The 22,259-nt window shown below is 34.6% G+C and overlaps 1 protein-coding gene across 3 annotated transcripts in view; it reads left to right on the top strand.

The window, feature by feature from the left end:
* Nucleotides 1-22,259, top strand: part of nnt (nicotinamide nucleotide transhydrogenase) — a 140,909-nt gene that overhangs the window by 61,416 nt on the left and 57,234 nt on the right. For all 3 annotated transcript variants that reach the window (XM_039750505.1, XM_039750504.1, XM_039750506.1), the window contains exons 3-12: nucleotides 583-812; nucleotides 3,250-3,467; nucleotides 4,354-4,441; nucleotides 5,862-5,950; nucleotides 8,676-8,863; nucleotides 9,843-9,976; nucleotides 12,726-12,917; nucleotides 13,966-14,119; nucleotides 17,476-17,637; nucleotides 20,307-20,417. In XM_039750505.1, coding sequence (XP_039606439.1) covers nucleotides 583-812; nucleotides 3,250-3,467; nucleotides 4,354-4,441; nucleotides 5,862-5,950; nucleotides 8,676-8,863; nucleotides 9,843-9,976; nucleotides 12,726-12,917; nucleotides 13,966-14,119; nucleotides 17,476-17,637; nucleotides 20,307-20,417 — 1,566 coding nt within the window. The remainder of the gene's footprint in view (nucleotides 1-582; nucleotides 813-3,249; nucleotides 3,468-4,353; nucleotides 4,442-5,861; nucleotides 5,951-8,675; nucleotides 8,864-9,842; nucleotides 9,977-12,725; nucleotides 12,918-13,965; nucleotides 14,120-17,475; nucleotides 17,638-20,306; nucleotides 20,418-22,259) is intronic.

Raw genomic sequence — 22,259 nt, 5'->3', positions numbered from 1 at the left:
GTCTCATGCTAATTCCTATTTTCAAAAACTTTCCTGCATAGCAATATCGCTCTTTACAGATTATCTGGTCACCCAGAACTAAATAAGCTCAATAATAAAAATTAGATATATAAACATTTGTTAGCTCTGCAATAGATGTCTAATTATAATATCACAGTATGTTTATATTGGTGCTATAGAGTGAGTAAATGTGGAGAATTTTCCTAATCCCTTAGACATCCTAAACATGATGTACTTTTTAAGCATTTATACTGCCTTTCTGGACCAGAAGATGGATGGATGGATTGTTCTAGTTCAAAATGTAGTGAAAATATACCTAGGATTTACAGACTTGATTATTTATTTTTATTGAATAAATACTTACAAGAGTGAAATTAATTAATATAGTTAAACTTTAAAGAAGTTTATAGTATATATATTCTATATAAACTATAGTTTGCATTTCTGTTTTTGAAGTAGGATTTAATGTGTATGTTTTATGTGTATGTACTAAAAGGGGAATGTTTCTCTAACAGGACATTTCTGTGTAGTTTTGCTCTCAGCCATTTTCACACTTTCATTTTTATTTTTATTTTTTTCTAGGCATTCCTTATAAGCAATTAACTGTTGGAGTACCAAAAGAAATTTTCCAGAATGAGAAGAGAGTTGCATTGTCCCCTGCTGGTGTGCAGGCCCTTATTAAGCAGGGTTTTAATGTTGTGGTAGAGTCGGGAGCAGGAGAAGCTTCCAAGTTTGCAGATGAACATTACACTCAAGTTGGTGCTACCATCAAAGGGGCCAAGGATGTTCTCTCATCAGACATAGTCCTTAAGGTATAGTAGCTACTAGTTTTTGAATTAATTAATAAAATAATTAGTTGTCTTAAGCATTCTTTTGAATAAGACCTTGATTATCATTTATGCCTTGATAACTGGGAGGTGCTAGAGCAATGGAATTTAAGGTCTTTTTTTTTTTAATAAGCCAAGTCTACAATCATCAATTCAGATAATTGTACTGTTGTATAGATCTGCTGAAAGATTTGTTATTTATTTAATTTATTTAAACCCTGTCTTACTTTTGTTGTTCACAGTCAAAAATATGCACAATATACAAAAGTTAGAATTGGGTATGTCTTAGGAAATGCTTATTCAGATTCTCATGCTGTGGTCGCTTGTGGAAAGTATTCCCTTAATGAGTAGTTAATTTCCTTGCTACTGGGCTCTGCTTGTGCACCATTAAAGTCACTCTTTAAGTTTCTGCATAAAATCTGTCTGTAAAACGTTTTCCTGTTTATATTAAGCATCCTAGCGCAAGGTGCATATTGGAGTAATGCCACTGAGAGACCTCTAGTTACCTTTAAAGATCAACATAGTTTATTGGTTTAGAATACAGTGAAGATTGATACATCGGTTATCTGTATTAAGAACATTTGCCTTCCGTGGCACAGTGACAAGGTAGAAGCTGTTAACATGCGAAAAGAAGAAATTAATACACTTTAGAAAAAAGGTTTTGCAATTGGACAAGTTCAAGCTTCAGCTTTCTTTGCAAAATTCTGTTCATAATGCTGTCTGTACCAATCACAGAGGAGTGCAGAGAAGTATGGTTGAGGATGGGAATGCTTCTCATCACCAAACTATGAGTGGCTTGTTAGAGGTGAAGAAAATTTACCGGAGTATGGCACCAAAAATATTGTTTTAGTCTAAAATTATCTCAAGAATAGGAACAAATTAGCCCTAGAAATTGAATGACCTGGAGAAAATCTAGCAAGATGAATCCTAAAAAAAATGCACATAGTATGCAAAATTGGTAGACACTCGCGTGAGAAGGCTTAAAGCTGTTATTTACAAAAATGGCATAATCATATTTTTGACTTTAATATATTTACTGAACAATAACTAAGTTTGCTTTTAAAAATTTTCTTTTTGAGTAATATAATACACAATAAATAAATAAGAAAGAGATGTTTATGCATCATTTATTATCTAAAATGATCTTAAAACTGTTCAAGGGTCTAAATCATATTGCCAGGCACCTTTGTCTACTTTTGTCTACTTTTGCAAGTCTTCTTTTTTCTGTGGGTCTTTCTGTATAAGCAGTTTGAATTTAGGGTCATACATTGTACTTTTAAATCACTCCTCATTTAACATTAAGTGTCACTGTCTGACTTAGTAGAGACTTGGGCATCTCTCATTTTTCCTTTTCAATATCTGACATACTGTATTCTTACCTTAATAATTAAATGTTGACCATTGTGGTTAGTACTGCTGCTTCATAACTCTGGTTCTGGGTTTGACTGACACTGGAATCATGGTGGAGTTTACATGTTGTTTAATTGTTTACACAGGGATACATGCTGGCTTAGTTGGCAGTTCTATTGAAGTGCCAGTAGCCTGTGAAAACAGTATGAAATGGTGGGTGAATTGCCAGTCTATAAAATAAAAGCTGAAGAGTAGAAAAAACCCTGTTATGTGCTATATTCATTGCCCGCACCTCGTGACATTTGCTAAAGTGTTATTCTATAACTTGTTAAAAATTAAATATTGTACCTCAAATGAGCTGAGAATTTACTTGTTCTTCTTACTTGTACTGTAATTTAAAATTTTAAGGACTATTTTTGTCCAGGTGTACCATTCTTTCTGCTCAAGGGTGAAACACATACTTAAGGACTCCAGTATAAATTAAGGGGAATTGCATTTAAGACTGAAGACCAGAAACACATACTTACCAGATTTGTGGGAATCTGGCACAAACCACATAAGGACGTATCTGGATGAGATATTGGGATTGCTTAGTTATTAGCTAAACTAGCAAGCTTGATGGACTGAATGATTGTCTCTTGTTTGTCAGAGTGTAAGATTTGTCAGATGCTTAAATGTTCAGTGTGAAGGAGAGTGAGTAAACTTCAAAACTAAGTGGTTAAAGGCATATATCTCCCCACACTCCCTGAACCAACTATCCATCCATCCATCTATCCATCCATCTTAAAATTCACAAATTTCCCAAGCAACTTCTTCTAATATACTGTATTGTCATGAGCTCGAGCATACAAATGTTGTTTATTACCATCATCTCTCTCTTCTGTTGCAATAATGAATTATCGTTTCTTTGTTAAAAATATACAAATTTTAATTTGTGCAAAAAAAAAAAAGTATACAAATGCCATTTTTATATTGTACTATTGAATTAAATTTTGACAAGTAGTCCAAGTCATGTTATATAATACTGTTCAAAGTAAGTAACTATAATGTATTGTCTATATTTATCTTTTAGGTGAGAGCTCCCATTTTTAATCCAGCTCTTGGTACTCATGAGGCTGATCTTTTAAAAGATTCTTCTACTCTGGTCAGCTTTATCTACCCTGCACAAAACCAGGAACTTATGGACAAACTATCCCAGCGGAGAGCTACTGTACTAGCTATGGATCAAGTTCCAAGAGTGACCATCGCCCAGGGATATGATGCTCTTAGCTCCATGGCGAACATTGCAGGGTAGAGCCCTTTTCTGTCTTTTGTTTTGAGAATGCTTAAAATAGAATAGACCACCTCTTCATCCTGCGGTGCATAGTGAGAATCTGTAGAACTATAGCAGTAAACAAACTGAAATACAGAGAAATTGGGTATTTTGTTTTTATTAATGTACATGTTGCTTATACCTGGCTGTCAGTTTTTTGTAATTTAATGTAACACAGCTGAGCTTTCTACAAAGAATGACTTCCGTTACTCCTCAGTTATGCACAACTTAAAACAAATTAAGAGCACGTTGATTTTGTGACACTCCTCATGGAAAATGCCAGGCTGCGCTGAAAATATAGCCTTAAGCTATCAAGGGCATCAGGTGTATGCATTTAATTAGCTTAATATGAGTAAAGCATATAAACTGTAGGGATGGAAATTTAGTACCTTATTTGATCATGATTAATGTACATAACAGCTATGTAGGTGATGCCACCTACCAAGGATGTTTTGGACTTCTTGGACTGGAATGTCCTTTTCGATAATAATGTTTGTGGAATGATTTTAAGCTATTCTGCTAACACAAAGGGAGCAGAAGTCCTATCTAATTCATGATAGTTTATTTAAACTTATTTTTATCGTTGGCCACTTCCACAAAAGAGGTTACCTCACTGCACCTTGTCCCTTTTTTGCAACTTGTGCTTTCATTTCTTTACCAACAGCAGCTCGGCAGCTTCTGCCTCCCCTGTACATGTCTAAATTGGAACAGAGCTGAATCATGTTGCCAGTAAGGGCAACGTTCCTTGTGTACAACATGGCAAAAGCTTTCAATTCATTAACAAACGTTAGAAAGGTTATTTGTCCCTTTTTCAACAAGATTTTTTTTATTTAATTAAATTAAAATGTATGTTTATTTTGACAGTTATAAAGCTGTAGTTTTGGCAGCCAACCATTTTGGACGATTCTTCACTGGTCAGATTACAGCTGCTGGAAAAGTTCCCCCTGCAAAGGTAATTTATTTTATGTTTAAGTAAACACAGGTAGACAACTAATTTTGTTTTGGCCTCAGATTTTGCATATATCATGATGTTTATTAAAACATAACCATCATCTTCTATGTTTTCTTGAATATTTAATTTTCTTTCAAATGTAACAATGATAATAGTTGACTAGGTTTTGATTGTCTTAGTTTTCAGGATAGTTTTTTCTTTAAAAATGTGTGCAACACAATCAGTGTAAAATTTAATTTTTCACTTTTCAGTGTTATAGTGCATCGCCAAAAGAATAAAGAAGAAAAATGTAACTTTTTTATCCATTAATTCTATCTCTTCACACTTCATTATATTTTTATATTACAGAACACTTTCAAAGACAGAAATATGTATGCATAGGATTTTTGTTTTATTTCCTAGTTCTTAAATTATTTAAACATAGAAAAGATTTGAAAAAGTGATGGATAATAGACAACCATATCACTACACTGAAATTCATGATGTAACAAGGCATCTAATTGATAACAAAATTCACTGGAAGCTGTTTTTACAGTTGTTGCAGTACTAATAAAGATTTACATTGTGTGTATATACTATTAGTATGTATACCGTGTATGTTTGTATGTATATATGTGGATCTATATGTTGTAAAGTGTGTGTAGGTGTATGTAATCGAATAATCAATTACCGAAGTAGTTGTTAGTTCCAGACTTTATATACTATGTGTTTGTGTGTGTGTGTGTAGTGTAGTCATACAGAAGTTTACAAAACTTTTGAAACTTGTTGTTCCATTTTTGCACTTTCACTTTTCAAGTTGCAAAAATTACCCAGAAAATTCTGCTGATGAAGATGAGATAATCTGCTTTCTCTGGATAAAATCCCTTGGTGTTCTATATTATTTCTGCACTGAAAAATGCTCTGCTCCTACCTTTCTCATTCTGTAACTTCAACAGCACTTGCTCTTTCCCTATTGCCAGCATAAATTATGCTTACTATAATTACACTGTGATCACTCTGCTTGTTGTTATCATTCCTTCTGTTTGTTGCAACAATGAGTTCCTTCCATTCATCTTTGACTCCACTTCAGACCATTCACTCTTTACATCCTTAGCTCTGAATGGTGCACGGATAGTTACTTCACATGCTTCTCTTTTCATATTATGTCAAAATAAAATTCACACTTGATGTTGTTGTAATTAGGTTTGTTTGTTTCCTACTGTAATAAATATAGGATATCATAAAAATGTACATGTCTGTAAGTTTTGGTGACAAATGACTTCTTAATATTTTTTTAAATACATTTTTCACTTCAAAAAATGAGACCAGTACACAAAGGTAGCAATTTACTTAATGGATTAGTCTCATGTAGTTTTTCTCATTATGTATTCATCTAGCACAATTTATGGCTGTACTAAGTATTTTTATTTTATATTTTCAGGTTCTTATTATTGGAGGTGGTGTAGCTGGTTTGGCATCTGCAGGTGCTGCCAAAGCAATGGGAGCCATTGTAAGGGGGTTTGATACCAGGTAATGAACTGGAAATGCATAATGCCTGGTAATGAACTGAAATGCATTTGCTTCTCAGCTAAAACTTTGTGTTTGCCTTACTCTAAATAATATTAAAACATCTTGTTTTATTCTATGTATTATTATTTCATAATTAGTTTTAACTGAAATCTATTCAGTTATTTGTGCCTGCCGCTATTGAGCTTATAGATATGTCAAAAATAGATAATTGCTTCTGATGTGGAGCGCTCTATTACAGCAGCCAGCATTCTTTTTATATTATGTCTTTGCATTTTTGTATCTCATCTTCCAGGGATTCTTGGAGTAAAAATAGTGAAATGCAACTTGCATTCATAAAAGGCAAAGGAACAGCAGATGCAATCTTTGTTATAAAGCAAATGTAGGCAAAGAAACCTATAGCAGGAAAGAAGCTGCATTATGTATTTGTAGACTTGGCGAAGATACTGTGCGAGGTGGGCATTAAGACAGAAATTTGAGTGACTTGTTCATGTCTGCAGTGATATCGGTGTGTGAGAAAGCATGAGTGGTAATAGTGGCAGCAAATAGGGATAAGCAAGTTTTGAGCTGAATGTAGTACTGCACCAGGAAAACATTCTGAGAGGATACTTTTTTGTGATAGTGATTGAGGTGATGACCAGAGAAGTATGTGAAAATTTGCCATGGCACTTGTTGTGCTGAAGGCAAAACTGAAGCAAAATTAGTGGAGAACATACAGAAATGGAAAACTTGTTTGAAAGCAAAGGGCCTCAAGGTAGATGCAGGAAAGACCAAGGTTATAGGTGGAGGCATTGAAGTGGTCGGTGAATAGCTATGCAGTGCTAAAACTAAATGCAGTGCAAGGGTTGCTGGAAGTGGATTCGTAAATAATGTAATCATTATTCAAGGGTAACCTTAAGGTGGCGGTGGTGAACTTTTTTGTTTTTGTTTTGTTAAAAGTGTGAGAGGGATATGTCTAAATTCAGATATCAGCAATGGAGTTTTGAGAAAAGCTGGACATTTCTACTACTAGGTGACATGTTGAGTGCGGATTGACATGTGGTAGAAATTCTATGAGCTTTTCCCGCATTTGTAGAGGATCCTCCTTGGCATCAAAGGGAAAAGTTTTTATGAAAGTTCCTGTAAAGAGTAGCATGCTGTAAGGGCATGAGGTGTGAGCAGAGTTAGATGAAGAAGAGATCAGAATGATAAAGAGGGTGAGTGGAGTGCCCTGGCGTGAGAGGCAGACAAATTGCTGAGTTAAGAGAAATAGTTAATGCAGAGGTGATAGATGTTGTGATGAGAAGAAACAGACTACGGTGGCCTGGGCATGTGGAGTGAAAAACAGAAGAATGTTGGGTGAACAGATTGACCAAGAAAGAGGCCAAGAGCATGGGGCCCATAGGGAGGTTTAAGATGACCTGGTTGGAGGTGGTGTTGAATGGTATGAAAAGTCTCACAATAAAGGTTACTCAGGACTTTTGAGAATGGAGGAAATAGGATTATGGTCAACCACCTAATATGAGTAAAACTGGAAAATGAACAATAAAGTGGTGAGAGTTTTAGCTGTTCCATTTACAAAACCAGGTGGCAGATTGATTTCTTTTAGAACATAGTAAAGGCACAGGCGTACACGCTTGAAATCATGTGATTAAAAAGAAGAATCTGTTGGATTTTTTTTTTATTTTTACCTTCGTGTTAATCTCAAGTGTAGCTCAGGCTAAGAATTCTGTATTATGATTTAATTTCTTCATGTTACAGTCCGACTTGGGGGTAATGTTTAATAACCCACTTTACAGTGTAAAGCCTGAATAACTCTTGGGATGGCATTGTAATGCCATCTAGTGGATGAAATAACATTACGCTGCAAAAAATCATGAATATTTCTATCTATTTTGTCACTCTAAGGTAATTTACCCCTATTTATTAAAGGGAGGCATAGCCTTCAACTAAAACACAATGGCGTGTAGACAAGAAGCTGTGAAGCCGGCTTTAGAAAAAACTGAAATAGTGATGACAATGTGAACTGATCGTCAGATATTGACACAAATAGTGAAACTGTTGCATATAGCACTCTATTACTGAACTGCCATGATAGAGCTGTGAAATTCGGCTATGTGAACTTTCATCATAGTTCAAGTAACATTGTGGCTAAAAAGGCAAAATGATTGTGATCATGTAGAAGGATTACATTGCTTAGGAGATGAGCAGCAAAATCTAAAAATATTTTGAAACTTAATGTTAACCTACTTGTTTCTTTTGGAGGTGTCAATGTCTTATAGACAATATCATTACAGTACTTTGAAATCTATAACATTATTAGGAACTCAGTAAGTGGACATGTTTTGTACTGTTTACATTATTTGTCCAAGGTAGGTTCCTGCCTTGATTTTGATACTGAAAGGTTAGACTCCAGTTTCCTGCAAACTTGCAGTGTGAAAATTAAGTTCAGAATACTGTTGGATGACTGGGAGCACCCTTAAGTACCTTATATCTATGGGTTTTAAAATGATGTCAACCAAGTGAGAACTTGTTTCATATTTTGCAAGCAAGTACAACATTAAACTTAAATGCGAGATGGCAAAGTAATATTCTGGACAAATCATTTTAACTTGATGCGTGTAATTTTTGGATTACGGAGAATTCCATTGTAATTATGATTATCTTGAAACATTTTTATCATGTTTTTTATCTTTAGATTACGAAAGTATTCTTATTGCCTTAAGACTTTTACCATTTATTTCAACAGAGCAGCAGCTTTGGAGCAGTTCAAGTCTCTGGGAGCTGAGCCTCTGGAAGTAAATATTACGGAGTCTGGGGAAGGTCAGGGAGGCTATGCCAAGGAGATGTCAAAGGAGTTTATTGAAGAAGAGATGAAACTTTTTGCAAAGCAATGCCAAGAGGTTGACATTCTCGTCAGCACTGCCCTGATTCCTGGTATAGACAATTTAAGCTGAATTGTTCTTTAAAAATAAAAGTGCACTTAAAGGAAAGAATGTTGGACTATTACTCCACTTTGAGTACTTGACTTTAACCTGATCAGAATGTACAGTTGATAAAAATAACACAATCTCTAGACATTTATTTTTCTGTGCTAACCTACACATTAATCTGTTAAAATATTTACTGGATGCAACCTATTAACAAAAATTCTTTTTGCTTTAAGAAACCCTTGTTAAGATGGCAGTTCATGCTTGCCTGAAAGGGCCTTGGCTTTTGTGTTGGGCCTGGTATTTGTGAATGTGCTTCCATAATCTGTTTGTTTTGTTTTTTGCCTAAAGACAGGGAAAATTAGCTATATTAGTTGTCTATCATTTCCAGTGAACATTTTTCCATAATTTAGATTTCTTTGTAATTGAGCTGGGTATCTTTAATAGTAATTGGCCCGTTATTGTCCTTGAATCTTTTAAAAGTGGAATGACCAGCTCTAAAGCTAGTGCTTATATTTGTCGCCACTAGATGGCGGAATTGTAACAATTTAATACACAAATGAATTTGCCTCACTTAAGATTGGATGCTTCTATTAGTTGATATGTAAGGCTATCCTTAAGAAAAATGTCTTAACACTCTGAAAGCTAAACTAATTTTTAAGCCATTATTTTTTTGTGCGGAAAGACTATGATAACATAACTGTGAAATATTTTAAATGCCCTGTTTGATTTTCCACTGGTGTCTCAGACATTACATAGTTAATATGTACTAAATGTAGCAAGTACCAAAGTAATCAATTTTATGAATTTGTTTTTGTAGTAGCATTTCATGACTATTTAAAACAGAGTATCTGTTGCAATGTTTGGCTATGTATGAATACAAAAATTATTTTTAAATAAAATCCAATCTTTAAAGTAAGATTAGAGGCCAGCTGTCTGCATCACTAAGATAAAATGTGTAACTTTTTTTTTTTTTTTAACTCTAGGAAAAAGAGCACCTATTCTAATAACTAAAGAGATGATTGAGAGCATGAAAGATGGCTCAGTTGTTGTTGATTTGGCTGCTGAGGCTGGAGGCAATATTGAGACAACTGTATCAGGAGAGTTATCTGTGCATAAGGTGGAGGACTGAATCTCAATTTATTAATTTCATATATTAGAACTATGCAGTGTGGCTGTGCTATTATTTAGTAAAGTAATACTTAAACAATGTAGAATTCTGTTTATTTTATACACAATTTATATTAAAGGGTTTAAACATAAAGTGCTACTAAATAATTTTAAGCAGTTAATGTGGCAGATCATTAGAATTTGAAAAACGAGAGCAGTATATTATGATTTTGCCATGTAAAGCAATTAACTCCATTTTTCTCTCATACTAGTCGTTACCACAGTATGGGTAGTCTGATTAGGAAAACCTTAGTGGTAAGCATACTCTTACCCCTCTACTTATAATCTCTAGTTACACTGTAGTGAATCAAAAAAATTACTGAGCTATCTATCTACTATGGATTTATGCTAAATGTAAGTTGTTAATTGCATTATTTCTATTCTTTTTATTTGATTTTTTCCTTTAAAATCTTTCACAGCAAGGTATTAAAACCTTTATCATGAATAATTTTTTAGCGAGTCATAAAGCTTACTTTCTCCTCAAGCATTAAAATAACATTAGTCAGGGCCATAGCATTCATCAAATTGTGTTGCTTAGTTTGAATTGTTAATTTAAAGTTTTTTCATAGGGCTTAAAGCTGCTATATAATTTGTACTGGGCCCATAAATACACTGGTCTCCAGAACAGGCTGATTTCCTGCTGTAAATGTATTGCTCAAGAGAGATTTTTGGTCTTGTAAGCCTTAATAGAATTAAGCAGTGTTTTGTGTATTGTATAAAAGAATTTTCTTGTTCGATGACCCTCTGAAATACTATGAACATGCACTGCAAGAAAATAAGCTTAATTTATACCCACTATGTATTTTCTAAAATATAAATATTTTTTCATTTACATAGCTAAGGAGCTTTGCCCCTGCTCGCTTTGCTCACCAACCCCCAGGCCAGCGCTATGTGCTAGCCTCTTTGTGGTCTGCCGCTCATGTATGGGGATGTGAATGTACAATTTAAACAGATTTTAATTTTCATTTGAAGTGTTACATTTGCATCAACATGACATATAACTGCCTGTGATTGAATTTAGTTTCTTTCTCTCTTAAATAAAACGACTTTTTCGAATGTTTGGCTCTGAGATTTGTTAATTGTCTTTGCACAAGCTGTTCTAACGGGAAACTGTTAACGTTTTAATACGAATGGCAGATCTAGGAGGGCATGGCTTGAAAGAATCTCATGACAATATTCTCGTCTCGTGGGACTTGAAAAAATCTTTCCCAAAAAGTCTTGTTGTGTCAAAAGATTTTTTTATGTAATAGAGAGATATTATATGATATTAGTCTAACATAAAAAATATGTATTTTATCAAAACAATTTCACTTCTTAAACACAAAGCAGGAACCATGGGCAAGGTGGCAGGCCATTGCTCGGCATCTGCACATTACTTTATGATAAACCTATTACTGAAAATAAAGAGGTATACTGTATATAGTGGATTCCAGTTGCTGTCCTCCAATGCCCTGGCTGAATTGCTCAGCACTGCCTTGTCCATTCGGACCCCCTGTCTCTAATTGGCTATTTCTCTTACCTCTTCACCACCTTCTAGCAAATGTGTCAAGTGAATGCTGCATATTGATGGTGGTTGGTGTGGATACACATTTGTCTCTGTAAGGTCCTTGAAGTCATTAGAAAAGCACTGTATAAATGTAATTATTGCTATTATTTTATTAATCCTAATTTGAATCAAATACTGTGACTCTTAATTGTAAGAGTTTATCTGTTGTAAAGATTAAAAAGGAAGCTGCTTTCTCTACCATATAACACAATTTTAAATACTATGTCTGATGCTCTGTGTGTATTTGTACTGCTGCTACTGAAGGCTCAGACTCCCCATGATCCTGATTTGCAATGGGGCCAACTTAGAAAATTGATAATGGAACTTTTTAACTTAAAAAAAAAAAATGTTGCCTCCCAATCTTCATTCAGCTGACTTTATTTCTAAAGTTATGTCATTTAGTGGATCTAAACCATTCTTGGCACCATAGGGCAAAAGACAGGAATCCTTTTAAGACATTAATCTTTGTCCAATAAAGGGACACAGAGTCCCTTAAAGGGTGAGGTGCCCTAGCCACTGTGTCACCCTGAACCCCATATATATTCTAAATAATGCAAGTAAAAGTATAATTGGTTTATGTATGCTAGAAATGAATATACCATTCAAACTTGTTTTCTGTTCTTTATCATACATTTCTATAATTTTCATCATTCGTTCCCTACAGATGTCCTTACCTCAGACTACATACTGTAGTTTCTGGGTTTTGACAAAGATATGCATTTTGAGATGTGTGTTTTTTTACAGAAAAGAGCTTGAGTATTGAATTTGAAAATAAAATCAGAATTCCTGGAACTGAACAGTAACAGGGCTTATCAGTATGCACTTCTCCATAGGTAGACAAGGTACAGTTGTTTCTCAAGTTAATCAACAGAAAGACTGAAATGAGACATTCTATATTCCATTCATCCATGGTTCCTAGAGCAATTGGAAAGCAAAATGCTAAATCAGCATTACATAATGTTTATCATACAACCTCATCTATCTCTATGCTTTGCATTAATTTTTCTGTTTCTTTATTTATGTATGTATCGAATGTATATATGTATTTATTAACGTTGAAGAAATACCAGTTGTTCAATGATCTGAAGTCTTGAAAAGATTTTCACTTCTCTTTTTTTTTTTTAATAATTTCTTTACTTGTTTTTCTTCTTAGGGTGTTACGCACATTGGATATACGGACCTTCCCAGCAGGATGGCAACTCAGGCCAGCACTTTGTACTCCAATAACATCATCAAACTTCTGAAAGCAATTAGCCCAGATAAGAATAACTTTTACTATGACATTAAAGATGAATTTGATTATGGCACAATTGACCATGTGATTCGAGGAACTGTCGTTATGAAGGTAAGTATAACTAAGCAAAGTATAACGTATCATAAATATATTTGTGCAATGTGTATAGACTAAGCAGAACATTTGCAATACAAAAATGGGCAACATAAGAAATGTAGTATTCCCTTACTTATTTTTTCAGTTATAAAAACATTTGTGTATTAATGTGTTTTGAACTTTTAAGGCTACAAAAAATTAGCTGTTCATTATCTGTATTTTAATTTTCATTAATATTAATAATTTCAAGAAAGCTAAGGAGAAGTTCTTGAATCAAGTTGAAGCTAACTGCATTGCATTCAAACTGTTGCTGGAGTATAGCCACAGATGTAGTTGACAGACGTACTCCTTCAACATGCACTATGCGAGTATGTGTACTTGCTTATATGATTTTGGAAAATAACTCTCTTCTTTTAATCAGATAAAAAATATTTTTTCAGTTTACTAAAATTTCTCATTATGGTTTACCTTATTTATTTAGTGTCTATAAAAAGTAATATAACCAGAAGTACAGTAAGAGAATGGACGCCATTTTTAAAGAATATTTTTGAATTACACAATGTGTAGTATTTCCTGAGAAAAAGTCATAAAACAGGTCACTTATTCAGCATATGGCCAGAAACAAAACTAATTATTGAATGAATAAAATTTGTTTTGAGGTGTATTTATTTTATAAATCTGATTTTTAACGATCAGTTTTAAATTGTTTGCCCATTTTCCTTTAAGATGTGCTTAAGGTTTTGAACCAAAATCTTTTGTCATTGTATAGGTTCTTAGTAGGGTTCTTGGCTAGATTATTGCTTCTCACTTGGACATTTACATTATTCCAAAGCCACTCTAGTCTACATAATTTTTAATTTTAATGCAGGTTATTTGTGAGGATTACTAATATTTGACATGAACATTCCATTGTAATAAGGATATTACAAGAATATTGCAGTATGCTCAATTTGCAACAGGAAATTCAGTAAAGAAATACAATTCAAACTATATTTTTTTTAATTAATATGTTAACATTTTTTAAGGTCATTAGCAACTTAAATACCTTTTGTTTTTCTTGTAGGATGGCAAACTGATATTTCCAGCACCTCCACCTAAAAATATTCCACAGGCTGCTCCAGTAAAGCAGAAATCAGTTCAGGAAATAGAGGCTGAAAAAGCAGCCTCCCTTTCCCCTTTCAGAAAAACAATGACAACAGCCAGCATGTACACTGGTGGTAAGAACTAAAATAAAGACTTGTTATTTCTTTCCACTGCTATTTTGAAACACATGTTAATTGAAGAAGTGTTGTATTTAAATAAGAAATGTAATACATTTCTCAAAACAATGAATGAATTTTTAAGCGCATGTGTTCTGTTGCTTAATATTTCTGCCACTCATAACATTATTTTTGAGCTGCAATCTGACAGTTTGTATCATATGTGTTTAACATCATCTGTAATGAACAGACAAATTGTTTCTTTATCTTTTACATCATGAAATAAGTAAAATTTGTTAAAAAATGTGTTTCATCTGGAAAATATATATTCTGTGGCAGGCCTTATCTATGAAGTGGATTGAACAGTATAGACTGATAATAGATGAGCACAATTCAAATGTTAAGTGAGTCCTAATAGGTAGCAGTCATTAGTATCTTAAATATTTTACTTGACAGATTGTTTGTAGGTGAGGCTTCAGTTGTCAGTATTAAACTGCTTTTTGCATACAGCATCTTACTTTATTTTTGATCTCTTTTAGTTTTAATTTGTCATTTCTTTTAAACAAGAATATCCTATTAATTAAACTCCAACTATAGCCTATAATTCTGCATAATAACTTTATTTCTACCAAGAGACTATGTTAGAAGAAATCAATGGTAACTGCAAAAATATAAACTTATTGGCATAGTAAGTAGTCTTATAGCCTCTTGTATAAAAGTTTTTCATATTTTGTGATTTCCAGATTCCTGCCTTGATTTACTGCTTTTTGATAACACTGGTTGTCTGACTTTCATTAAATTTAAATAGGCAAAGTTTCAGACATATTCATAGATATTATTTCTTTTCTGTGCTCATTGTGCATTTGGTTCATAGTGAATACAGACATGGAAAGAATTTGAAAATATTTAAGAATATGCTATATATATTATTTTAAGAGAGTTTCCTTTTTTATGCTTAAGAAATGTTTCACTTTACTAGAAGGTATTTATGAGATTTTCAACTGTGGTATTACTCTTTTTTTATTCTTATTAAGGCAAGCCACCAGCTTTGATCTGTCTTGCTTATTCTCATATTAGTCTTATTCTAAAAAAAAAAGTACCAGTTGGTACAAATTGCTTTTTACTAAGAAACAGCCAGAATAGCAACTGTTTAAAACTATAGACTGTCTAAGTGAGTCTTGGCTAGAGATTAAAGTCACTGACCTACCATTTAAAGTTGGAAATAACTGCTGAAATTTAACTTTACTTTGCAAGTAAATGCTTGTGAGTAAACCTATAGACAGACATTTTATGTTTAAAAAAAGTAACATCTCTAAGAAAAACAAAAGGTAATAAGACGTTCTGCCTCATGTCTACCTTTTAACTTCCTTAATTGGTTAGAAAAGTGGTGTTTTCGAAGTGCCAGGAAACTGAGTATCGTAAAAAAGGGAACATAAAAAGTAAACTGTTGCAGTTAAAGCATTGTCCTAGAGCCCTTGGTCTGCCTTAACAGATGGCCCCACTTGCAGACTGCCTGAATAGCTCTTACCACTCATCATGGAAGGCTTTTGCCCAGGGCCCTGTAGCAGATCCTATGACTTTTCAACAAATTAAAGGTTCTCTGTGTTGGATGCATTGCTTCTCCCTCCAGCCTCCCACTGGCTCATTGTAAAGTTCAACTGTTTTTATGGTTACAGATCACAAACACACTGCAGATAATTACTTTCAAGCCTAATCCCATGTGCCGCCAAGCAAAGTCAGCTGTATTTTCTCTAAGTTTATGTTTCATGTTGGTTGATCTACTTTTATTCTTGAATGTAATGATTTAAGCACAGATTTAAATCAGTTTTCATATCTATATTGAAGACATTAAAATCTGCATGATTAACTTAAATATGCTGAATAGTATATGCATTATTGATAAATTAATCTATAAAGATGCAATTGAACATGAGATACATAATGCCACTATATTTGTTTAAATACTTTCTGTATGGTAATAGTATAGAAAAAGAATACAATTCAGAAGACATTGTTAACATTGTTTTTAGCATTAATATTTTATTTTACTGTGAGGTTGTGCATGTGCAGTCAGGTCCATGACTATTTGTACAGTTGCACAATTTATATAATGTTGACTCTGTTAGCCACCACAATGGATAAAACAATCATTAATGATTGAAGTGTAGACTTTCAGCTTTAATGTAAGGAGTTTACCAAAAATAATTGCATAAGCTGTTTAGGAATAACAGACATTTTTATATATGATCCCCCTATTTCTGGGGAATAATTGTTCTGGAACAATTTTCTTTAGACAAAGGAAACTAAGATCAATATGTGCCAGAGTGATAGAAAGAGAAGAGTATGGAGAAGAAAAGGAATGGCTCATGATCCAATGAATACCACATCATCTGTGAAACATGGTGGAGGCAGTGTTATGGCATGGGCATGCCCAAGTGCCTATGGAAGGCAGTCATTAGTGTTTATTGATGATATGACTGCTGGCAGAAGTAGCAGTATGAACTCTAAAGTGTACAGGGCTATACTGTCTGCTGAGATTCAGCTAAGTGGTGCAAAAGTGATAGGACAGTTCTTCACAGTACAGATGGACAATGAGCCAAAACATACTGCGAAAGCAAACCAAGTGCTTTTCAAAGCAAAGTAGTGTAAGACTCTTCAAAGGCCAAGTCAGTCAACTGACCTCAACCCAATTTCACCTGCATTTCACTTGCTGAAAACAAAACTGATGTCAAAGTTGAATGAATAAACAGCAACTAAAGACAGATGCAGTAAAGGCTTAGCAAAGTATTACTAGGGTGGAAACCCAGCAGATGGAGATGGCCATGGGACCCAGACTTCAATATTGAAAATGATCATTATGATTATGTTAGTTTGTCTGAATACTTTTGAGCCCCTGAAAATAGGAGACCATGTGTAAAAATATCTGTCATTCCTAAATGGTCCATACAATATTTTTGTAAACTCTTTAAATTAAAGCTGAAAGTCTACACTTCAATCAGATAATGTTTGCTTTATTTCATATCCATTGTGGCGGTGTACAGTGACAAAATTATATAAATTGCATCACTGCCCAAATACTTATGGGACTTACTGAATGGTTTCATAAAAACTGTAAGTAAACCTCTATTACCTCTATTGGTTTACCAGCACAGGACTTGAGTGCCTGGCTCTTCCAATTTCCCATTTAAAAAGTACATTCAAGCACAACACTCCCCTTATCTCTTGAATCTCTGCCTGCTTCTCAACCCTGACCTCTTTCTTTTATTCATCAGTGAGTCTATGCCCAAACTTTGCTGTATTTAAGAAGCACTCTAGTTTGAACCATGTTTATAATCCATTCATTTTTATGCACATTCTTTTTTCCCTTATTACAGGTATTTCCACTTTAATGGGCTTGGGCCTGGTAGCACCAAATGCCGCTTTCACTCAGATGGTGACAACGTTTGGTCTAGCAGGTATCGTGGGCTATCATACTGTCTGGGGAGTCACCCCAGCCCTCCACTCTCCTTTGATGTCTGTTACCAATGCCATCTCAGGTATGTAAATGTTTCCCCTTAAAAAAGATAGTTTTTTGATAGTTGATTGTATCAGTTTAATGGTCATTGTAGTTTGCTTCAGAAATTCACCTACTCACTTTCTCACAGAGGGACTGGGTCACAGATCATTAAGAGACATTAATTAAAATGCTTTCTAAGAGTGCTAAAGACAAAAGCTAAAAGTTAAGAAGGACTGAAGTCATTCAGTATAATCAATATATAATCAATTTGTGAAAATCCTATTTACTTTAGATTCCGGAATATAAGCCGAGAATTTCCTCCTAGATTTGTGGCTTGGAGTTTGGGGGTTGGCTTATTTCCAGCGCAATGCCGGTTTTGCCGATGAATACAGAAGTAATTAATGATGAAACCACAGCGCCATCTTTCAGATGAAGAAGTAACTTTGCATGTCGGTACTTTAAATTAAATAAAGAATTTATTCAAAAAAGTGTTTTAGTTGTTGATTTTATTAATAAAATGTATAATAAATTATTGGGAAGTTTAAAATAAAAATTTTTGTTTTGATTTACGACCAACATCTTGCGTTACAACCCGAATGCGGTCACGTGTATCTGCTTGCGCGATTGTAAACAAACAACCGAGAGCGTTAGTAAGTGTCAGTCGGAGCCCAGACACATGTGTTTGTGGATGTCATTTTCGGTCATTGCAGTGATTTACCTATATATATAATTCACTAAGACCATGCAAGCAAGACACATAATTGCTAAGGAAGGAAGAGAAGGTAAAGAAAGTGATCACAATCGAAACGAAGATGGACATTGTGTGGAAATATGAGAGTGCTGTTCGTGTGACCGATCTCGCTAATATGTACAGCATGTCAAAATCCACCATCTCAACAGTTTTACAATGAAAAGATTTGGATAAGGAGGCACCTTCTAAACAATAACCACCTTCCGTTTTATTCTCCTCCTCCTCCCTTCCTGCAGCCCAAAGATGTCAAATTAAATGGTGATTACAGTATGAAATTGTTGTTTCTAGAATAGAATAGAATAGAATAGAATGCCTTTTATTGTCACTATACACATGTACAATGAGATTAAAAGCAGCTCCTTCAGTGTAGACATATGTGTAGAACACAAGTAAATAAACAAATGGTGCAAAAAGATGCAAAGAAGTTGCAAAAAAAAAAGTTCTGTATAGGGCTTGTATGGTTGTTTTTTTAGCCTTAGCTTAACGCCAGATCTGCGGCCCTGCTTCTGCTTTCTTTCCCTCCTCCGTCTGCGTCGTCTCCTAGACCCGACAACAATACACGGAGAGCCCGCTGGTCTCGCTATGTTGTCAGGGATGTTGTACGTGTGATGAAAAACACTCAAAACAGATGTCTGGCTCTGGACACCGATGTCTATGAGGTTCTGACGGGTGTAGCGGATGTTCGCCGAACCGATTGTGCACAAACAAGCAAAAAAAAGTACAAAACAACAAAAAGTGCACTGAAAAGGAGAGCCCTGAGCGCTGCAACCATGCGCCGCCATGCTCCTAGCTTAATCTAGCCTACTTCTGGTAGGCTAGGCACTTTTTATAACTTTTTGGTTAGTACATTAGAAAAATTGTTGGTGTTTTGGTAAATTATGCACATTATACAACCCTTTTTTATTATGAAAAGGTTAAGTAAGTGTTGCAGTGGGAGGTTCGGAACACATTATGGGTTAGCCTTCGCGAACGATTTAAGTTCGTAAGTCAAAGGTCCACTGTATTGCGTATTTAAGTTAATCAAATTTATAACGAGTCTCCGGAAATCCACCCACCGATGTACCGTATTTGTGTATATAGTTTCAACACAAAGGTTTCATTTTACCAAACTTCTCTGCAATCACTTCCTGGTTTCTATCAAAAATGCCAGCAGTCTCAAATTCTCGCTGATAAACATGATAAATATACCTGAAGAGACACTTTTAAGGAAATTTAGAAAATTTTGCTTGGAAAAGGGGGTCGGCTTAAATACTGGTCATCAGCAAATACATGTAATTTAGTAGGTAGAGAAGGGGGTCGGCTTATATTCTGGGATCTACGGTATCAGTAAAGATTAACCCTCATAAGTAAGGAGAAACATAAATGAAGTCCATGTTATTGACATATATTACTGATATTTTCTGATATCATTCATTTGAAAATGAAAAATGATAGCGAGGGCAAGAGTATAATGAAAACTTCATAATTTTTCTCAGGAATTTTCATATTCATCATCATCTGCATGCAAGTTTGCTATCTGACCACACTCCAAAATCATGCTGTTGGTTTATTAATGACTAATAACACAGACTGGATAAAATTGTTTTTGATAGTCTGTGCTTATTGGTAGACTGCTCAGAAAGGCTTGCTCTTACCTTAACCCTGAAATAGACTGGTTAAGGAAACAGGAGATGGAATAAATGTATTGGAAACTTTTTTTATTACAGTTTATATTTTATTTTCATATGTATTATACAAGTAATAATTTCACTGTACTCTGTACATGTGGCAGTATTATATCATAAAATAACTAATGAGTTTTTTTGTGTGAAAGTCTTATGTATGTGAATTTCTGTGGAGATTTTATAGGTTGTTTTTGGTTAATCTTGTGGCCTAATTCTGTGGGTTTTTCCTCCAGACTCTACACTTTTATAATAATATACAACTACTTTAATTTGTTTTTTATTTCTCTTGAACAGGTCTAACTGCTGTGGGTGGCCTGGCTTTGATGGGAGGTGGCTATGCTCCCTCATCCTCTGCCGAGTTACTTGCTGTGCTGGCAGCCTTCATCTCTTCTGTGAATATTGCTGGTATGGTTTATTTAAAGATATACAGCTAATTTTTGATAAAAGAACAGCTGCTTTTATTTATTTATATATATATATATATGTGTACTGTATATGTGTATGTGTGTGTGTGTGTGTGTATATATATATATATATATATATATATGTGTATGTATGTGTATGTGTGTGTATATATATATATATGTGTATGTGTGTGTGTGTGTGTGTGTATATCTAATTGTGGTGCATGTGTATGAATATACATGTATGTATTTATGTCTGTTTATGCTTGCATGTATGTATGTACAGTATACTTGTATTTACTGTATATATTGTGGACATGAGAGACGTTCAAGAGCAGATCAAATAACAAAAGTCAAAGCCTCAGGCCCTTCCAAGATCTACAGTAAATAGTAAGTTTTTTGTCTGATTAATGGCATGGCTGGTACAGTTCTCACTGCTTCCTATAATCACCTGCTCACCTTCTTACATAAAGTCATGCTCCTCTTTTCACCTGTGACATTCCTTCAATCTGTCATTTGTACCCTTGTCTGCTGCTGTTTCCTTACACCAATCTGATTGTACCACTGAGCAGGGCCGGATTAAGGTGGCTGCTATTGATGCTGCAGCATTAGGCCCATTCCTGAAATAGGCCCAGATGAAAACAGACAAGAATTTCCCGGAAGCTGAGCAGTTTTCCTTTGCTATATTAACCTCAAAATAATTCTTAGAATGAAATTTGGAGTCCGACTTTCGGACGCCTAGACACAGCGTTACTTATTATATAGTTACTATTGTTCTTTTCGCTGTGACGTAACTATAACGTCGTTGTGTTTATTGTTAACCAAAGATTTCAAGTTAATGCTATCAATTCTACGTTAAACAGTTTACTTAGTAATTTAGCTGTGTTTTTTTTTGCAATATCTTGAGGATTCTTGCCACTTTGTTATTGTTCGGTAAGTGCCACATAGTAAATTTTTCACCTTGAAAGTTAGTTGTACAGTAAAAATCGATGGCTATTTAAATGGTTATCTGTAAAGGTAAAACTAAAAGCGCATGGATGTTTAGAATTTTTTAAATCCTAGACAGGATTCTGGTCTATTATGAAATTTAAATCGTGGACAAATTTTTACCCTCAAGAGCCTGAACTGAGTCACTTTGACCCAATGTCTCTGCAAATTCATTTTTTCTTACTGTGTTTAGTAAGAGAATTGCGAAATTGTGTGTATTTCATTGTTAGGTTTTCTGCATTAAGTGCACTTTTCAGACAATTGCTATTGAATGTTGATGTTACATATTTTGATGTTAATCTCTAGTTGTTACGATACTACGTCATTATTATTTATGCTCAATAAAGGCTGGCTGGTTACATTGCAAGCAATTAAGGCTCCTTGGTCGGTCTGTGTGCGCATATACGGTGAGTGTCAAATGCACATGCACATGCACCAATGCAGAGAAAAAATAGGCCTTTTTTGCGCTGCGGCATTAGGTCCAATTTTGTCTTAATCCGGCCCTGCCACTGAGTGGAAGAGACATCTAAGCCCACGACCAATAACATATTTGGGAAACCCATCAGATGTACTTCTGTGTTACCCGGTGGCAATTCAGAGTACTGATAATGCCAATGATGTGCTCTCCCATACCAAAGAGTTTTAGCAGGAGAGCTAGATTGGTAGCTTGCATGCTTATTTTAAAGATGCTATTTTTGAACCACAAAACATTTCTGTTCCACAGCTCAGATATGTCTGTGTGAGCATTGGTTTCCCCATTGTTTTGGAATAGCTGTATCATCATTCTCCAAGTTGAGCTGCTTGTCTCTCGCAGACTTTGGTGTTATTATCTTGAGTGTTTTGTGTGGTCTATCTG

The sequence above is a fragment of the Polypterus senegalus genome, chromosome 4 (genome assembly GCF_016835505.1).
Source record: "Polypterus senegalus isolate Bchr_013 chromosome 4, ASM1683550v1, whole genome shotgun sequence".
NCBI lineage: Eukaryota > Metazoa > Chordata > Cladistia > Polypteriformes > Polypteridae > Polypterus > Polypterus senegalus.
This window is presented reverse-complemented; position numbering and strand designations above follow the sequence as displayed.